The 15,418-nt window shown below is 33.1% G+C and overlaps 1 protein-coding gene across 8 annotated transcripts; it reads left to right on the top strand.

Annotated features, from left to right (window-relative positions):
* On the top strand, positions 281–14,469 carry LOC107635168. Of its 8 annotated transcripts, none has more exons than XR_002361902.1 (5): positions 281–632; positions 1,191–1,292; positions 1,714–1,757; positions 2,716–2,811; positions 2,906–4,142. XR_002361902.1 is itself a non-coding variant. In XM_021121911.1 (4 exons), the coding sequence occupies exons 1-4, from the start codon at positions 2,526–2,528 to the stop codon at positions 14,313–14,315; spliced, it is 303 nt and encodes a 100-aa protein (XP_020977570.1). In that variant the 5' UTR covers positions 2,162–2,525; the 3' UTR covers positions 14,316–14,469. The 8 variants fall into 8 exon arrangements, 1 of the variants encoding a protein (XP_020977570.1); XR_002361898.1 differs by having other exon boundaries at positions 283–632; positions 2,893–4,142; XR_002361901.1 differs by lacking the exons at positions 281–632; positions 1,191–1,292; positions 1,714–1,757 and adding exons at positions 2,162–2,430; positions 14,204–14,469 and having other exon boundaries at positions 2,893–2,986.

Here is a 15,418-nt window from a genome sequence, read left to right on the forward strand (position 1 = left end):
AAAAAATTAAATTTTTAAAATATTTTTATATTTTGCAAATAATTTGATATCCAATGTCTAAAAAATTAACTAGTGATATAGCCAACTAGAACTACAAATAAAACGTTAAGTATCTCGTAATTATCGTCGAAAATTCAAGGATAAAATGCAATGTTCTAAAAATTGGTTTGAACTGATCGGTCGAATCGATTAAATCATGAATCATAAAAAATTAAACCGATAAATCGGTTGGTCGAATCAAACCATAATCCGACCGGTTTTTTAAATGAACAGCCAAACGTTGCCGTTTCATTCCACTTGCCCAGATCCAGCTTCCAGAAGTCAGAACGCCTCTCTCACGCAACAGGGCTCCTCCCAATCTCCTCGAGCTCGTCGTCCCTCACCTCCGTCCAGCCACCTCCTCGTGCCGCCGCCGTCGTCCCTCAGCTCGCTCCCTTCCCCTCCATCGCAACCTTCCTTCCCTTCCATTAAGCAGCCACCGTGGGAACGTCAAAGCCTCCGTCGCGCACCCACGCCGCCGCTAGCTCTGTTGGTCACTCGGTTCGAAGGTGCTCCACCACTGCTCCTTGCCTTGGTCACTCGGTGTCTCTGTCTCCCCTCCATCTCTGTTGAAGGCATCTTCGAGCTTCCAGGTAATTTTCTTTTAGATATGATTGTTTGATTAATTGATTGAATAACCGTTGCAGTGTTGCATGTCTCTGTCTCCCTAATGAGTATGATTGAATAATTTTTTGATTCTGTGAAGCTCTATGAACTGAAGTTACTGAAGCTCTGTTGCATGTCTCTGATATACTGATATTTTATTTTTCTTTGAGCTGTGGAGTGTGAACTGATTGAACTGAAGTTACTGAACTGAACTGTGAAGTTTGTTTAACAATGGTTGTTTACTGAGCTGATTTTTCTTTGTTTACTGAACTGAATTTTGTTGTTTGTTGAATAATTGTGAATAATTTTGGATGGTGTTTGTTGTGAACTTGAGATTATTGTGAATAATTGATTGAATAATTGTTTGCCTGTTTCAACTGAATAATTGAAATCGAAATTGAAATTCTGCAACTAATTGATAGGTAGGTTTTGTTTGTTTATTTCTCTTGAATTCGAATTGAAATTCTGCACCTAATTTTCTGGTTTGAGTGAGTAAGAGTCAGCTTTTCTGCTGTTTAACTTCATGTTGTTTTATGGGAGTACAGCTTGATGGAGCTGTTAAGGAAGCTTTTGATGTGGCCTACAACAATATATATGCATTCCATGCTGCTCAGAAGACACCTGAGAGAATTGTTGAGAACATGAAAGTATGTATGCCATTCCAATTCTTATACTTACTTTGGATGATCCATGTTTTATTAAGTCAATTTTTTTAAATAGTTGAAAATAAATTATTTAAAGATATGTTAAGTGGTGTCCTTTTATGACAATTGTTGCTTGCAACTTTATTTAGAAAAGGCTAGATATTCCTAAAAAGATTATATACAAAATACAAAATACGTGGAAGATTTATTTTGGTTCTAGTCAGATGTGCATTACTGCCCCTGATTTGTGGATTTTCACCATTATGTTTGTGCCAAGTCCTTTGATTTTGTAATTATGCTTACGTGTTTGTTCATTCTTGGGGTGTTACACCAATATTTTTGTTTTGAGTCTTCTGAAAGTACCAAGGAGTTCAATGCAAGCGAGTTGCAAGAAGTATTAATTTTGTGGGCCTTTATGTTCCAGGAGGAACTGCTGTATTACCATCAACAGCTTTGATGCTTTCTGTTGTAAGTAAAAATTTTTATCATGGCATCTTATGTTTATGTTGATTGGTTGTTTTTGTTATTTGCCTTTTGAGTTTGTATTTGAATGAGATTATAACATTTTGGTTTATGTAGTACTTTTAATTTGGATGATATTTTAAGATTTATATTAGACTATAATTATGTTTTAATGTGTTTATTTATATTTTATTATAAAACGATTTTTTCGGTTCAACCACAGTCGAACCGGTTGAACCTATGAACCAATGAACCAGTAGTTAGAGCAGTTCAATGACCGGTTCAATTTTCAGAACATTGATTAGAACTTAGTAATTTCCCTTGTCCTTATTTCTAGATAGATATTCTAATAATCATTTTTAATTATTTTAAAACAAGAGAAAAATAAAATATAATTCCGAGCCTTTCAATCTCAAATACAAAACTGTAGTATGGGTGTTGCTGGTGGCATCTGTTGGGTGATAGGTGATTGTGACTCTCTACCATCTTCGACTCTGCCAATGGTTTCAACCGTCTTCACCTCCCCTTCACGCTCTTCTCTGTTCCCGTCGAATTTTCCCTAAACCCCCAAACTAACATCTCTCTCCCGTTCACTAAAATCAAAAGCCCTCTTTCAACTCTTTTTCCCCCACATAGAAGACGCTTCAATGTCACTTCCATGGCTTCCCCAAGCCCGGTGGTAAAGCCAAGAAAGCTAACATACTATCTTCAATTTCATTTCCACTAAGGGGATTCACTCATTACATACATATAAAATGGTTTGGGTGTTGTGTTATGTTGTGCTTGCAGTTGCGTGAATATTTTATTTTGTCTATTTGATGTGAATCTTTAGTGTTTTTTCGATCTGTTTTTGTTTCCTTGGTTGAAATGCGATAAATTGTGTCTTGATTTGCGCCTGGATTGTTGCAAGTGGCTGTGATATTCCTTCCCTTTTTTTATTGGTTTTCTTTATTTTGTGTTTCAGAGAGATCCAAAATCCTGTGAGTCACGCACTCTATAATCCTCGACTCATCTGCTGCCTCCTGCTACCGTCAATCCAATGTGCTCGAATAGTCACGAAGTAACCCTTCCTTACCTATTTCCTTCATTTCTTTATTCAAATTTTTATCTCATTGAATTAATTTATTGATATGTGTTTCAGTGTGTTGATATAGGAGTTTTGAAATTGGGAATCTGCCTGGGCTACGGATGCTTTGTATGCCATTGTTTCTGATATTAGGCTTCTTGCTGAGACGGTATCGATTCCCATTTCATTCTTTTTCTTCTGGAAGTTTATTGTGAGGTTTTATGCCATGGTAATCTGATAGAGTTTAGCTTCAAATGGGAAATTCCCGGAGCTAGTTCGTTTCTTATAAAACTATTTGGTGTTCTTGCGGTATGTATTCTTCTATATAATGGTTACTGTTTCTACTTTTGGTTCTTGATTTAAAAAAAATAACAAGAAGATGATGAATATTTTGGAATTCAAAACTTAGTTCATGAAAGTGAGGTTTTTTGAAAGGAAAATTTAGCTACTTTCTTTATAGTAATAGCATTTTGTGTAAGGAAATTGGAAATAACTACGCATTGAATTTCAATTCTAACTGAGGCTATAATGTCATAGGAGCCTTTTATATTTATAAATTATAATCATAATCACAAGTAGGATTATCTATTGTAAGACCTTGGTAAATGTTTATTGTGGATGAGAGCACTGTGAATTTAGGTTTGTTGGACATTGCTGGTGAGTTAGTTCACTATTTATCAAGTTTTGTTTTAGGAGGTCTTGGTTTTTCTCGTTTTTTGAAATAGGCCAATAAGATTATAATAGATTAAATGTGATTATTATGCTGAAATTATGCCTTTTAAATATTTTCTTTGGTTTAGAAAAATGTATCCATTTATTTTAAATTTGGATGATTGAAGAAAACAATAAAAGTGACTTTGTAAATTTAGGGTTTAGGGTTTTTCCCGGTAGAGTTTCAATTTTTATTGTGTTATGAATTCTCTTAATTGGTTGTCTTTGCCGTGGGCAAGTGTTCTTTTACTTGATAATTGATGAGGATAACATTTGATTTAATCAATAACATTTGATTTAATCAATAACAATTGATTAAAATTGCATCTTAGGTTCTGCCAGAGGTGTTAACTAAAATCTAAACCCTAAAAGCTATGAAGTACAATTTCACAAAGTAGTTTAGTTATAAATAATCTTAATTAGTTTATTGTTTGCTCCTGTTAGTTGTCTATCACTATGTTATTGTGCTATAACTTTATTGCAATTTACTTGATTTAGATCTTTTTCCCCTTCACAAAATTGAGAAATTATAAATAAGCTTTAGGCAAAGTGAGTAGGTGAGTTAAGGAGAGTAGGCGAGTCTATGGGAGTGGCTGATATCATTTCTAAAATAATCATATCTCTTGACTATATTGTTGAATCCTAATATTCAAGCAAATAACTACTCTATTGTATACCAAAAATAGTCATCGATAGTTACTAGGTTATAGCCAACGTTATAAACTTAGTTTCTTTGTTTTTCAATTCATTGTGCTACTTTCTCTTCTTTTTGTTCTCTTTCTGTTTCTCTTTTTGGTTGAATTCTTCATTCATGGTATGATCTATAGTTAAATTATATTTAAATATAGAAATACATCTGTTTTTTTTCAATTAGTTTTATTAACTAGCATTGCTTTGGTTCTTCGCTGATCTATACAAATTAATTTGCTTCTATTAATTGTCAACATCATCACGTTGTGTGCAAAAGAAACAGGTTCAATGAAGTTTAAATTTGTGCCATGTAAATTATATTGTATTGAATTTAAACACTTATATGCTTATAATCCTTAATCACTGCATCTATCTTAATTTTTATTTACTAAGCAAATTTAGCAACATATCAGATTCAAATTTAAAATTAAATCTAAATGCTCTATATATTACTTTAGTATTTAGGTATTTAAGATTTAGGTTTTAGAGTTTAGGGGTTGGGTTTATGGTTTTATAGTTTTGAGTTTCATGGTTTAGAATTCAGAGTTTTAGATTGTACGATTTAGTGTTTTTGGGTTTTAGTCATGTGATTTTTTATTTAGGTGTATGTTTTATGGTTTATTATTTATGAGTTTATGGTTTTTGGTTTGAGGTTTTTATATTTAGGGTTTAGGATTTTATGGTTTAAGATTGTGGTTTTTGTGTTTTCGGGCTTAGGGTTTATGTTTAGGATTTAGGGGTTAGAATTTAGGGTTTAGTGTCTAGGTATTTTTGTTTAGGTTTTAGGAGCTACGGATTAGGGTTTATGTTTAATGTTTAGGGCTTAGTGTTTAGATTTTACTGTTTAGGTTTTAGAGTTTTGGAATTAGAATTAGCTTGTATTGGTGAGGATTTGGAGTTTTGTTTTTCCCGAATTAGGGCTTAGGGCTTAGTGTTTATAGTTTAGGGTTTACAGTCTAGAGTTTATATATTAAAATATATAATTATCTTTCAATAATTTTCTAAGCAAATTAGTTTAAATTAAACATTGATAATATAAAGTTTTTTGTTATTATTATTATATCATATTGGATAGTTATTTTTAAATTCTTCATCTTTATTTAAATTTAAATTATATTCTATATATGTTTTAATATCAGTGTTCATAAAAATGTTTTTGTTATCCATATAAATCAATTTTACATTACGTTAATTGCTTAATTATCATGATTTTTTATGTTAATCGATTTTAAATTTTTATGTCATCTATATTCAAAGACAATAAAAATCTAAACCATATATCAATCTTTGAATATTAATCAAATAAAATTCAATGGCTTAAATTTAAATAAATTATAATAGTTAGAATGTTTTTTATGTTGATTCATCTAATAAATATGGCAAGTTAAATATATGTAACTTATAAATGGTGAATTATTACATTATAATTTTCTTTTAGTTTTTTTTCCTTTTAATTATATAATTAGGATTAAAGTTTGTCTTTTTTAAATTGTATAAACTTATTACTTTAGTATTTAGGTATTTAAGATTTAGGGTTTATGTGTATGGTTTAGGTTTTACAGGTCTGGATTTATGGTTTTATAGTTTTGGGTTTTATGGTTTAGTGTTTTAGGAATTTGGTCATATGGTTTTTGATTTAGGGGTTTTGGATTTTTGTTTTATAGTTTATTATTTATGGGTTTGTGGTTTTCGCCCGGCACACAATGCCAAGATGCTTGCAGTTGCAAGAGCAGTCATAATCGCCTGACGGCGCCGGTAGCGCTGTCGGAGACTTTTTGCTTCTGTATAAATTCTGGGTGCACTTACATCTAAAGGGATAGCTTGTTGCAGTAAGTAAACTCTTTCTTTGCCAATATATAGTTCATAACATCAAACGAATTCGGTGCCTTCATTTTCTTTTGACTAGTTTTCTGCGAAAAAAGGTATGCTGGCCAAGTAGAATTAGATCTTTTCCCTCTTGGAGGCCAAAGAAGAGGCCAAGGAGGAGACCAACCATTTTGTCTCGTGGAAGATCTGCTCGTGCAAATATGCCGGCACAATGTCAAGATGCTTGCAGGTGCGAGAGGAGTGATTGTTAGAATCGCTCGAAGGTGCCTCTGGCCTAGACTTTTATAAATTCTGAGTGCACCGACACCGGTAGCCGGCATTGTCTGCACACCATCTTGCATTTGTGATGACGACACTTGTGCTAATGACGGTGCCTTTAATCTCTTACCAAAATGAGATTCTTGAGACGGTATAATTTTACTGTTTACTATTTTATCTTTAAAAGTAAATACCAAATTGGATTTTAAGATATATGCTTAAATGTATCAAAATTTTTATAGAAAAAGTTTTTTATAATGTTATTGAAAAAATTAAATAAAAAATTAATAATTATTTGTTTAATTAATATATCTAAGTAAAAAGAATGAATAATTATTTTTTGCTAAAAATTTCACCTCCTACTAACCCTATTCGATCGCCATAAACCTTAGTGGTGTGGTAAGAAATATAATCAAAATTGTAATATTATTGATATTTGTTTATAGGTTAAGTAATTTGTTAAACTAAAACTTCCTGTTAATTTATTTGTATGTTTTAATATTGATATTTAGGTGAATGACTCAACCCTCCGAAAAAACCGCCGTGTCATTTGCTGAATTGTTGGAAAGTTTGTTTCAAGAATGCAGGATTAAGCTATAGTTATGGTAGGAAGGATTAGGATTGATTTTAAAGTTATGTTTGGGAAGAAGCTTCTTTGATCCTGAAAAATGGTCCACTGTTAGCATTGTTATTATAAGTTTATTATATTTCTCAAAGTTATTTAAGGGTGTTATAATCATGTGGAAAAAAACTTACATAAGTAATTTAGTAATTTAACAATCCATCCATCTACAAAAGTTACTATAAATGAAATGGATGGATGGTTGAGTTACTAAATTATTTATGTAAATTTTTCTCTAAATGATTATAACATCCTTAAATAATTTTGAGAAACACAGTAACCTTATAATAACAATGCTAACAGTAGACCATTTTTCAGAATCAAAGAAGCTCTTTTCCAAACATAACTTTAAAACCAATCCTAATCCTTCCTTTACTAACATAAGTACATAACTATAACTTAATTATGCATTCTTGAAACAAACTTCCGAACACGGTAGTCATTTCTGGAGGGTTGAGTCATCCACCTAGATATCAACACTAAAACATACAAATAAATTAACAGGAAATTTTAGTTTAACAAATTACTTAACCTATAAACAAATAAATAATATTACAGTTTTAATTATATCTCTTACCACACCACTAAGATTTATGGCAGTCGAATGATGTTAGTAAGACTAAAATTTTTTCTGTTGTTAAAAATAATTATTCATTCTTTTATTTTATGTATTGAGTATTAAACTTGATATATTAATTAAACAAATAATTATTTATTCTTTTATTTTATTTGTTCAATAATATTGTCAAAAAATTTTACTATTAAAAATTTAGATACATTTAAGTATATATATTAAAATCAAATTTGGCATTCACTTCTAAAGATAATATAGTAAACAGTAAAATTATACCGTCTCAAGAATCTCATTTTGGTAAGAGATCAAAGGCACAGTTGTTAGTGCAAATATAGTTATCACAAGTACAAGAGAGTGTGCAAACAATATTGGCAACGACAAACTGTGTCAGCGCACTCAGAATTTATACCGAAGCAAAAAAGTCTTCGGCATGCAGGCGGCGCATTCTGACTTCTCTTGCACCTGCAAGCATCCTGGCATTGTGCCAGCATATTTGCACGAGCAGGTCTTGTGCCTTACCCCCAGAAAAGATCTAATTCTACTTGTGCAGTAAACATTTTTTTTAAGAAAACTAGTCAGAAGAAAATGAGGATACTGAATTCGTTTGATGTTGTGAACTATATATTGGCACTGTTTCAGTACGGAATGGAAAACCCGACTCAGGATTCGGTGGTCCCAAAATCTTTGGACCACTTAATGGTCCCATTAGAAAACATGTTTTTATAGTTTTTTTAACAATTGCTACATAGTCATTGAACTAATTTTATTTACAAATTAACCCCATATATTTTATTTAATTATAGAAACTGTTTTTTATTTTATAAATTATTATTTTATCAATTATCTATTATATTTATTAACAATCAAATACAAAAACAACAACCAATTATATCCTCCATTGATCCTAATAAAGCTTTTGGCCATTCCAATCGATTAAAATATTAAATTTGATCTCGTGACGTTCGTCCATGGCTTCCAAATCGTGTTTCCTTGAAATTCAATCGATTGGTTTATCAAAACAATCGATTGAATGATAACTCAATCGATTGGATTACAGTGTATCACAAAACAATCGATTGAAAGTTGTAAGGTAGAATGGTTTTCGCTTAAACCAATCGATTGTTTATATTTTCCAATCGAATGAATGCCTCAAAACAATCGATTGTTTTTGTTACTCAATCGATTGAATTCACGAAAACAACATGGATTTGCCAAATACAATCGATTGGAAAGTGATGACATTGAAGTTTTAGCCAAATTCAATCGATTGGTAATGTAATCCAATCGATTGGAAGGTGATGAAGTTGAATTTTTTGCCAACTTCAATCGAATGGTAATGCTACCCAATCGATTGAAAAGTGATGACTTTGAACTTTTTGCCAAATTCAATCGATTGGTAATGTAATCCAATCGATTCACACCCACTCTCTCCCCCTTTTAAACGTTCGAACGCCATTTCTGCACCTCTCTCTTCTCTCTAAACTCCAGAAAGCTTCTGTCTTCTTCTTCTCCATTCTCACCCACATCCACTCCAAACTACATACATAATTCCAACCCTCATCAAAATCCCTACAAAACCCACAAAACTAGTATCCCATAATGGCCAGAACTAAGAACGCCAAAAGAGCCAGGGTTGAGGGAGAAAGCTCTGCCCCCGCCAGACTAATTGCTTCATTCCATTACATGGCAAGGTGGCTGCCGTCTCGCAGGGCATTGAACAACTATGTGGAGAAGTTCGAGTTTAGGGCAATTTCATTCGGGATAGACATTATAATTTGGTGAGGAATGCATTGCAAACACAGCACTTAATTGATTTTGTACAAACTAGGGATGATTATTACCCACACTTGATTAGGGATGTTTATAGTACTTTAAATTATGTTGTTCCTGAACCTGATGAAAAGCGTGAGGAGGTAATGCCGCTGATTGAGTTTGATTTAGGGAAACAGCATTATAGAGTTACTTTGCAAGAACTAGCTGAACAATGGAGTCTAGTTTATCATGGGACAAAATTTACTGGAGGTATTGCGGCAGATGAGGAATGGGGTGAATACAACAGATTAGTTGGTTTGCAGAGTTTACAATATGAGAATCCACACATGGATGCTAGAAGTAATATAAGTTGCAGTGGGTTGGGCAATGAGCAGTGTATATCGATGTATTTGTTTTCATACATGTTGATTCCAAGAAAATATAATCATGGAATCTTGTTTAATGAAGATATTCTAGTGCTTTGGGCTATGGTGACTGGAAAGGAGATAAACTGGCCTTATTTTATGGTTCATCATATGCTTGAAATGAAGAAAGGAAAATCAAGTGTTGGTTTAGGATATGCTTGCCATTGGACCAAGATTTTCAAATGGCTTGGAATTGACTTGACTGAAGAGAAAAATGTCGTCTTGACTAATGTAGCCAAGATTGATGACAGCACTCTAAGACAGATGGGAAGAGATCCGGATGCCCAAGAACCTCAGGCCTAAGGACAACCACAAGACCAGGTGCAAGCACAACCACAGACACCCCCACCACCACCACCTCCTTCGCCAACAATGCAAGATTTGATGGATGAATTGCGAAGCATGAGAGTATATATGGAGGAGCAATTTGCTGATATGAGGCAGCGTCAAGACAGGCAAACAGAAGCTATCAATCGTCAAGGAGAAGCAATTGATATTCTATACACTAATCTGGGCATCACAAACCCAAGGGGCATCATACCAAGGCCTGGACCATGAAGAAATTGTTATCTAGAACTCCACATCATCCTATGATCTCCATTGATGCTTGGATGGGAGTTAATATTTTTGAGTTAAAAAAAATGTAGGACAAAATCTAGATGTTATCTTCACTGTATCATGAAATGTGTCATTTCACTTTTGAGAGTCCCAGGTATTATTGTTCATTGTGTCATTTCACTTTTGAGAGTCCTAGGTATGTTTGATGCTGCTACTATTGCAACAGAAGCATAAGTTATTGATCAGCTTATTCTCTAATTTTGCAACGGTGATTTAAAAAATAAGCTGATCAATAACTTATGCTTCTGTTGCAATAGTAGCAGCATCAAACATACTTAGGACTCTCAAAAGTGAAATGACACAATGAACAATAATACCTGGGACTCTCAAAAGTGAAATGACACATTTCATGATACAGTGAAGATAACACCTAGATTTTGTCCTACATTTTTTTTAACTCAAAAATATTAACTCCCATCCAAGCATCAATGGAGATCATAGGATGATGTGGAGTTCTAGATAACAATTTCTTTATGGTCCAGGCCTTGGGATGATGCCCCTTGGGTTTGTGATGCCCAGATTAGTGTATAGAATATCAATTGCTTCTCCTTGACGATTGATAGCTTTCGTTTGCCTGTCTTGACGCTGCCTCATATCAGCAAATTGCTCCTCTATATATACTCTCATGCTTCGCAATTCATCCATCAAATCTTGCATTGTTGGCGAAGGAGGGGGTGGTGGGGTGTCTGTGGTTGTGCTTGCACCTGGTCTTGTGGTTGTCCTTAGGCCTGAGGTTCTTGGGCATCCGGATCTCTTCCCATCTGTCTTAGAGTGCTGTTATCAATCTTGGCTACATTAGTCAAGACGACACTTTTCTCTTCAGTCAAGTCAATTCCAAGCCATTTGAAAATCTTGGTCCAATAGCAAGCATATCCTAAACCAACACTTGATTTTCCTTTCTTCATTTCAAGCATATGATGAACCATAAAATAAGGCCAGTTTATCTCCTTTCCAGTCACCATAGCCCAAAGCACTAGAATATCTTCATTAAACAAGATTCCATGATTATGTTTTCTTGGAATCAACATGTATGAAAACAAATACATCGATATACACTGCTCATTGCCCAACCCACTGCAACTTATATTACCTCTAGCATCCATGTGTGGATTCTCATATTGTAAACTCTGCAAACCAACTAATCTGTTGTATTCACCCCATTCCTCATCTGCCGCAATACCTCCAGTAAATTTTGCCCCATGATAAACTAGACTCCATTGTTCAGCTAGTTCTTGCAAAGTAACTCTATAATGCTGTTTCCCTAATTCAAACTCAATCAGCGGCATTACCTCCTCACGCTTTTCATCAGGTTCAGGAACAACATAATTTAAAGTACTATAAACATCCCTAATCAAGTGTGGGTAATAATCATCCCTAGTTTGTACAAAATCAATTAAGTGCTGTGTTTGCAATGCATTCCTCACCAAATTATAATGTCTATCCTGAATGAAATTGCCCTGGACTCGAACTTCTCCACATAGTTGTTCAATGCCCTGCGAGACGGCAGCCACCTTGCCATGTAATGGAATGAAGCAATTAGTCTGGCGGGGGCAGAGCTTTCTCCCTTAACCCTGGCTCTTTTGGCGTTCTTAGTTCTGGCCATTATGGGGATACTGGTTTTATGGGTTTTGTAGGGATTTTGATGAGGGTTGAAATTATGTATGTAGTTTGGAGTGGATGTGGGTGAGAATGGAGAAGAAGAAGACAAAAGCTTTTTGGATTTTAGAGAGAGGAGAGAGGTGCAGAAATGGCGTTCGAACGTTTAAAAGGGGGAGAGAGTGTGTGTGAATACGCAGAGTTATTTGCTTTAATACATAGCACATTTCAAATTTCAATCGATTGAATTTGGCAAAAAGTTCAATATCATCACTTTTCAATCGATTGGATTGCATTACCAATCGATTGAATTTGGCAAAAAATTCAAAGTCATCACATTTCAATCGATTGGGTAGCATTACCAATCGATTGAAGTTGGCAAAAAATTCAACTTCATTACCTTCCAATCGATTGGATTACATTACCAATCGATTGAATTTGGCTAAAACTTCAATGTCATCACTTTCCAATCGATTGTATTTGGCAAATCCATGTTGTTTTCGTGAATTCAATCGATTGTTTTGAGGCATTCATTCGATTGGAAAGTATAAACAATCGATTGGTTTAAGCGAAAACCATTCTACCTTACAATTTTCAATCGATTGTTTTGTGATACACTGTAATCCAATCGATTGAATTTCAAGGAAACACGATTTGGAAGCCATGGACAAACGTCACGAGATCAAATTTAATATTTTAATCGATTGGAATGGCCAAAAGCTTTATTAGGATCAATGGAGGATATAATTGGTTGTTTTTATATTTGATTGTTAATAAATATAATAGATAATTGATAAAATAATAATTTATAAAATAAAAAACAGTTTCTATAATTAAATAAAATATATGGGGTTAATTTGTAATTAAAATTAGTTCAAGGACTATGTAGCAATTGTTAAAAAAACTCTAAAAACATGTTTTCTAATGGGACCATTAAGTGGTCCAAAGATTCTGGGACCACCGAATCCTAAGCCGGAAAACCCTATTAATACAGAAAAAATTCAGTTTATACAATTCACTCTTTGTTAATTTAATGTAGAAAGCAAGATATATCTGAGTCAAAAAAAAAAGTTTATTTACTGCAACAACCTATCCCTTTAGATGTTAGAACCGCATCTTCCACGACATGTGTGATTTTAATTGTGGACAGTGAGGTGTTTGAAATCGATCCGGATCGAACAAAACCGACCAACCGAACTGAAAACCGAAAAAATCATATTTTACTGTTTTTTGTGGTTCGGTTCGATTTTCGGTTCTGCCCTTGAAAATCCTGACCGAATCTAACCAAACCACTCAACTAAAAACCCTAAAAAAGCATTAGATAACCCAATCCCATTAGGCCATTACGCCAACCCCATCAGATAACCTAGCGCAGCCAAAGTCTCAAAGAAACCCCATTACCCCAACCCCTCCCAGCAGCGCCTCCCAGCTCCGCCGAACCAGCGCCGGACCATCCCCTCCCAGCAGCGCTGAACCAGCCCCTCCCAGCGCCGAACACCAGACATGGAGCCTCCAAGTCAGGTATTAATTTGAATAATTTCTGTTCTATGTATTATGTATCTGTTGTTGATTGTTCATTTATTTGTGTTGATTTTTTGAAATTGTTAATAATTTTATTTTGTTTGAATAATCTCTGTTCTATGTTCAGTGTATTTTTGAAATTGCTGATTGTTGTTGATTGTTTTATTTGTTTATGTAGTTTGTTGTATTTTGGGGGTTTTAGCTTCTAAATGTGTATTATTTCTGATTGTTAGGATTCTAAGTTCTGATTGTTAGAGAAGGTATATTTAACTGCATTTTATATATAATTAAATGTTGGATTTAAGATTTGTGTGCCGATGTAGTTGCCATAAGAAATTCATTTGGTGCCACAAATTACCCAGTTGTGCCTAGGTGTGTGTATATATATATATATGGTCTTTTAATAAATAAGGAATTCATTTTCTTATATGCGTTTGTGTTTTGCTGAATTGTTAACACATTAGTCACTTTAAACGGCGGAATATATAATTCTTTGATCTATAACGGTGAAACATTAAGATATCACTTCCTGCTATCATAATGATTTGAAACCAATGTACAGGAGTAGCACAATTGGAAGATTAATGATGAAATACTAGTACTTTTATAGGAAGATCACTTTATTGGAATATTATTCAACTGTCATTTATTGTTTTACTTGGTGCTTTGTTTCTGAAATTCTACAAAAACCTGTGAAGGGTCGGCTTTGGGTATATGGCATGAGATATTTAATGTTTTTTTGAATCTTATCATTTGTCACTAAATATATAGCATTGTTTTTACTTTTTACAGGGAAGGGGCTGGAGATTGTAGTTCATGTATAGGTGTCATGTTGATACTGGAACTTGCTCGTGGAATTTCTCAGGCTCATGGACTGAAGAAAGGTGTTATATTCTTTATTTAATACTGGCGAGGAAGAGGGTCTCAATGGTGTTGGAAATTTATTTTTATTGTGTTGACTATTGAACTTTTAAACTTCTTTAATTGCCGAATTTTAAATTCTTGTCGTTGAATTTCATTGGATGAAGACTTTTGTTAATTATTGCATATTTGTGTTCTTTGACTCTTGGAAATAATATGACAATTTTTTTTAATTGATTGAAAAAACCGAACAAATCGAACCAAACCAAACCGATTTCAATAAATTTGGTTTGGTTAAGATAGTTTTGATTAAAAAACCGAATCAAATCGAACCACAGTTTAATTAAATGATTGAATTGGATGACTATTTTTTAAAAAATTAAATCAAATTGTACCGCGAACACTTCTAGTAGACACATATGAAATCGTTTAGAATCCGTTTACACGGCTAAAACTGTTTTATATATTCAAAAACTAAAAAGTACATATAAATTAAAAAAATAAATACACACTTCATATTTCTTGGTATGCACATTGACAGAGAAAGGATTAAAGGATCATGTATTTTCTCCTAATCTAAAAAAATTTTTGGCATTAAGCGTTGAAAACGCGTATATATATCAAATGGACACTGAACAATTTATAATAAGTAAAATATCTTATTTAATTTTTTTTTGTCATTAGAGTGATGAGTAAGTTTGTCTCCATAAATGTTTGCCTTAAATGATATGTTGAGATATTTTAATAGGAAATAAGATAACTATCTTAGCACAGTTAGCATGCACCCACAAACAGAAAAGAAAATTATACACGAGATGCATTACTCTAATTTGTTAAATGGGTTAATCGTGATGTTTTAAGTTTATTAATTAAATGGTTTGTATAATTATTAAAGAGAATTATTTAGGTAACATTATTAAGTTAAACACTTTAATTCTTAACAAATTTTAAATATTAACTTAATCTTAAATATTTTATTTTATTAGATAAATTAATCCCTATTAATATTTAATAAAAGCACAGTAATCTTAAAAAAAATTTATATCAACTTCTTTATATAAACGAATAATTTGATAAAAAATTGATTTATGTTTAAAATTAAAGTTTAAAAAATAATACTAATTAAAATATGTGATTAAAATTTTT

Source organism: Arachis ipaensis, chromosome B04 (genome assembly GCF_000816755.2).
Source record: "Arachis ipaensis cultivar K30076 chromosome B04, Araip1.1, whole genome shotgun sequence".
In the NCBI taxonomy this organism is placed as follows: domain Eukaryota; kingdom Viridiplantae; phylum Streptophyta; class Magnoliopsida; order Fabales; family Fabaceae; genus Arachis; species Arachis ipaensis.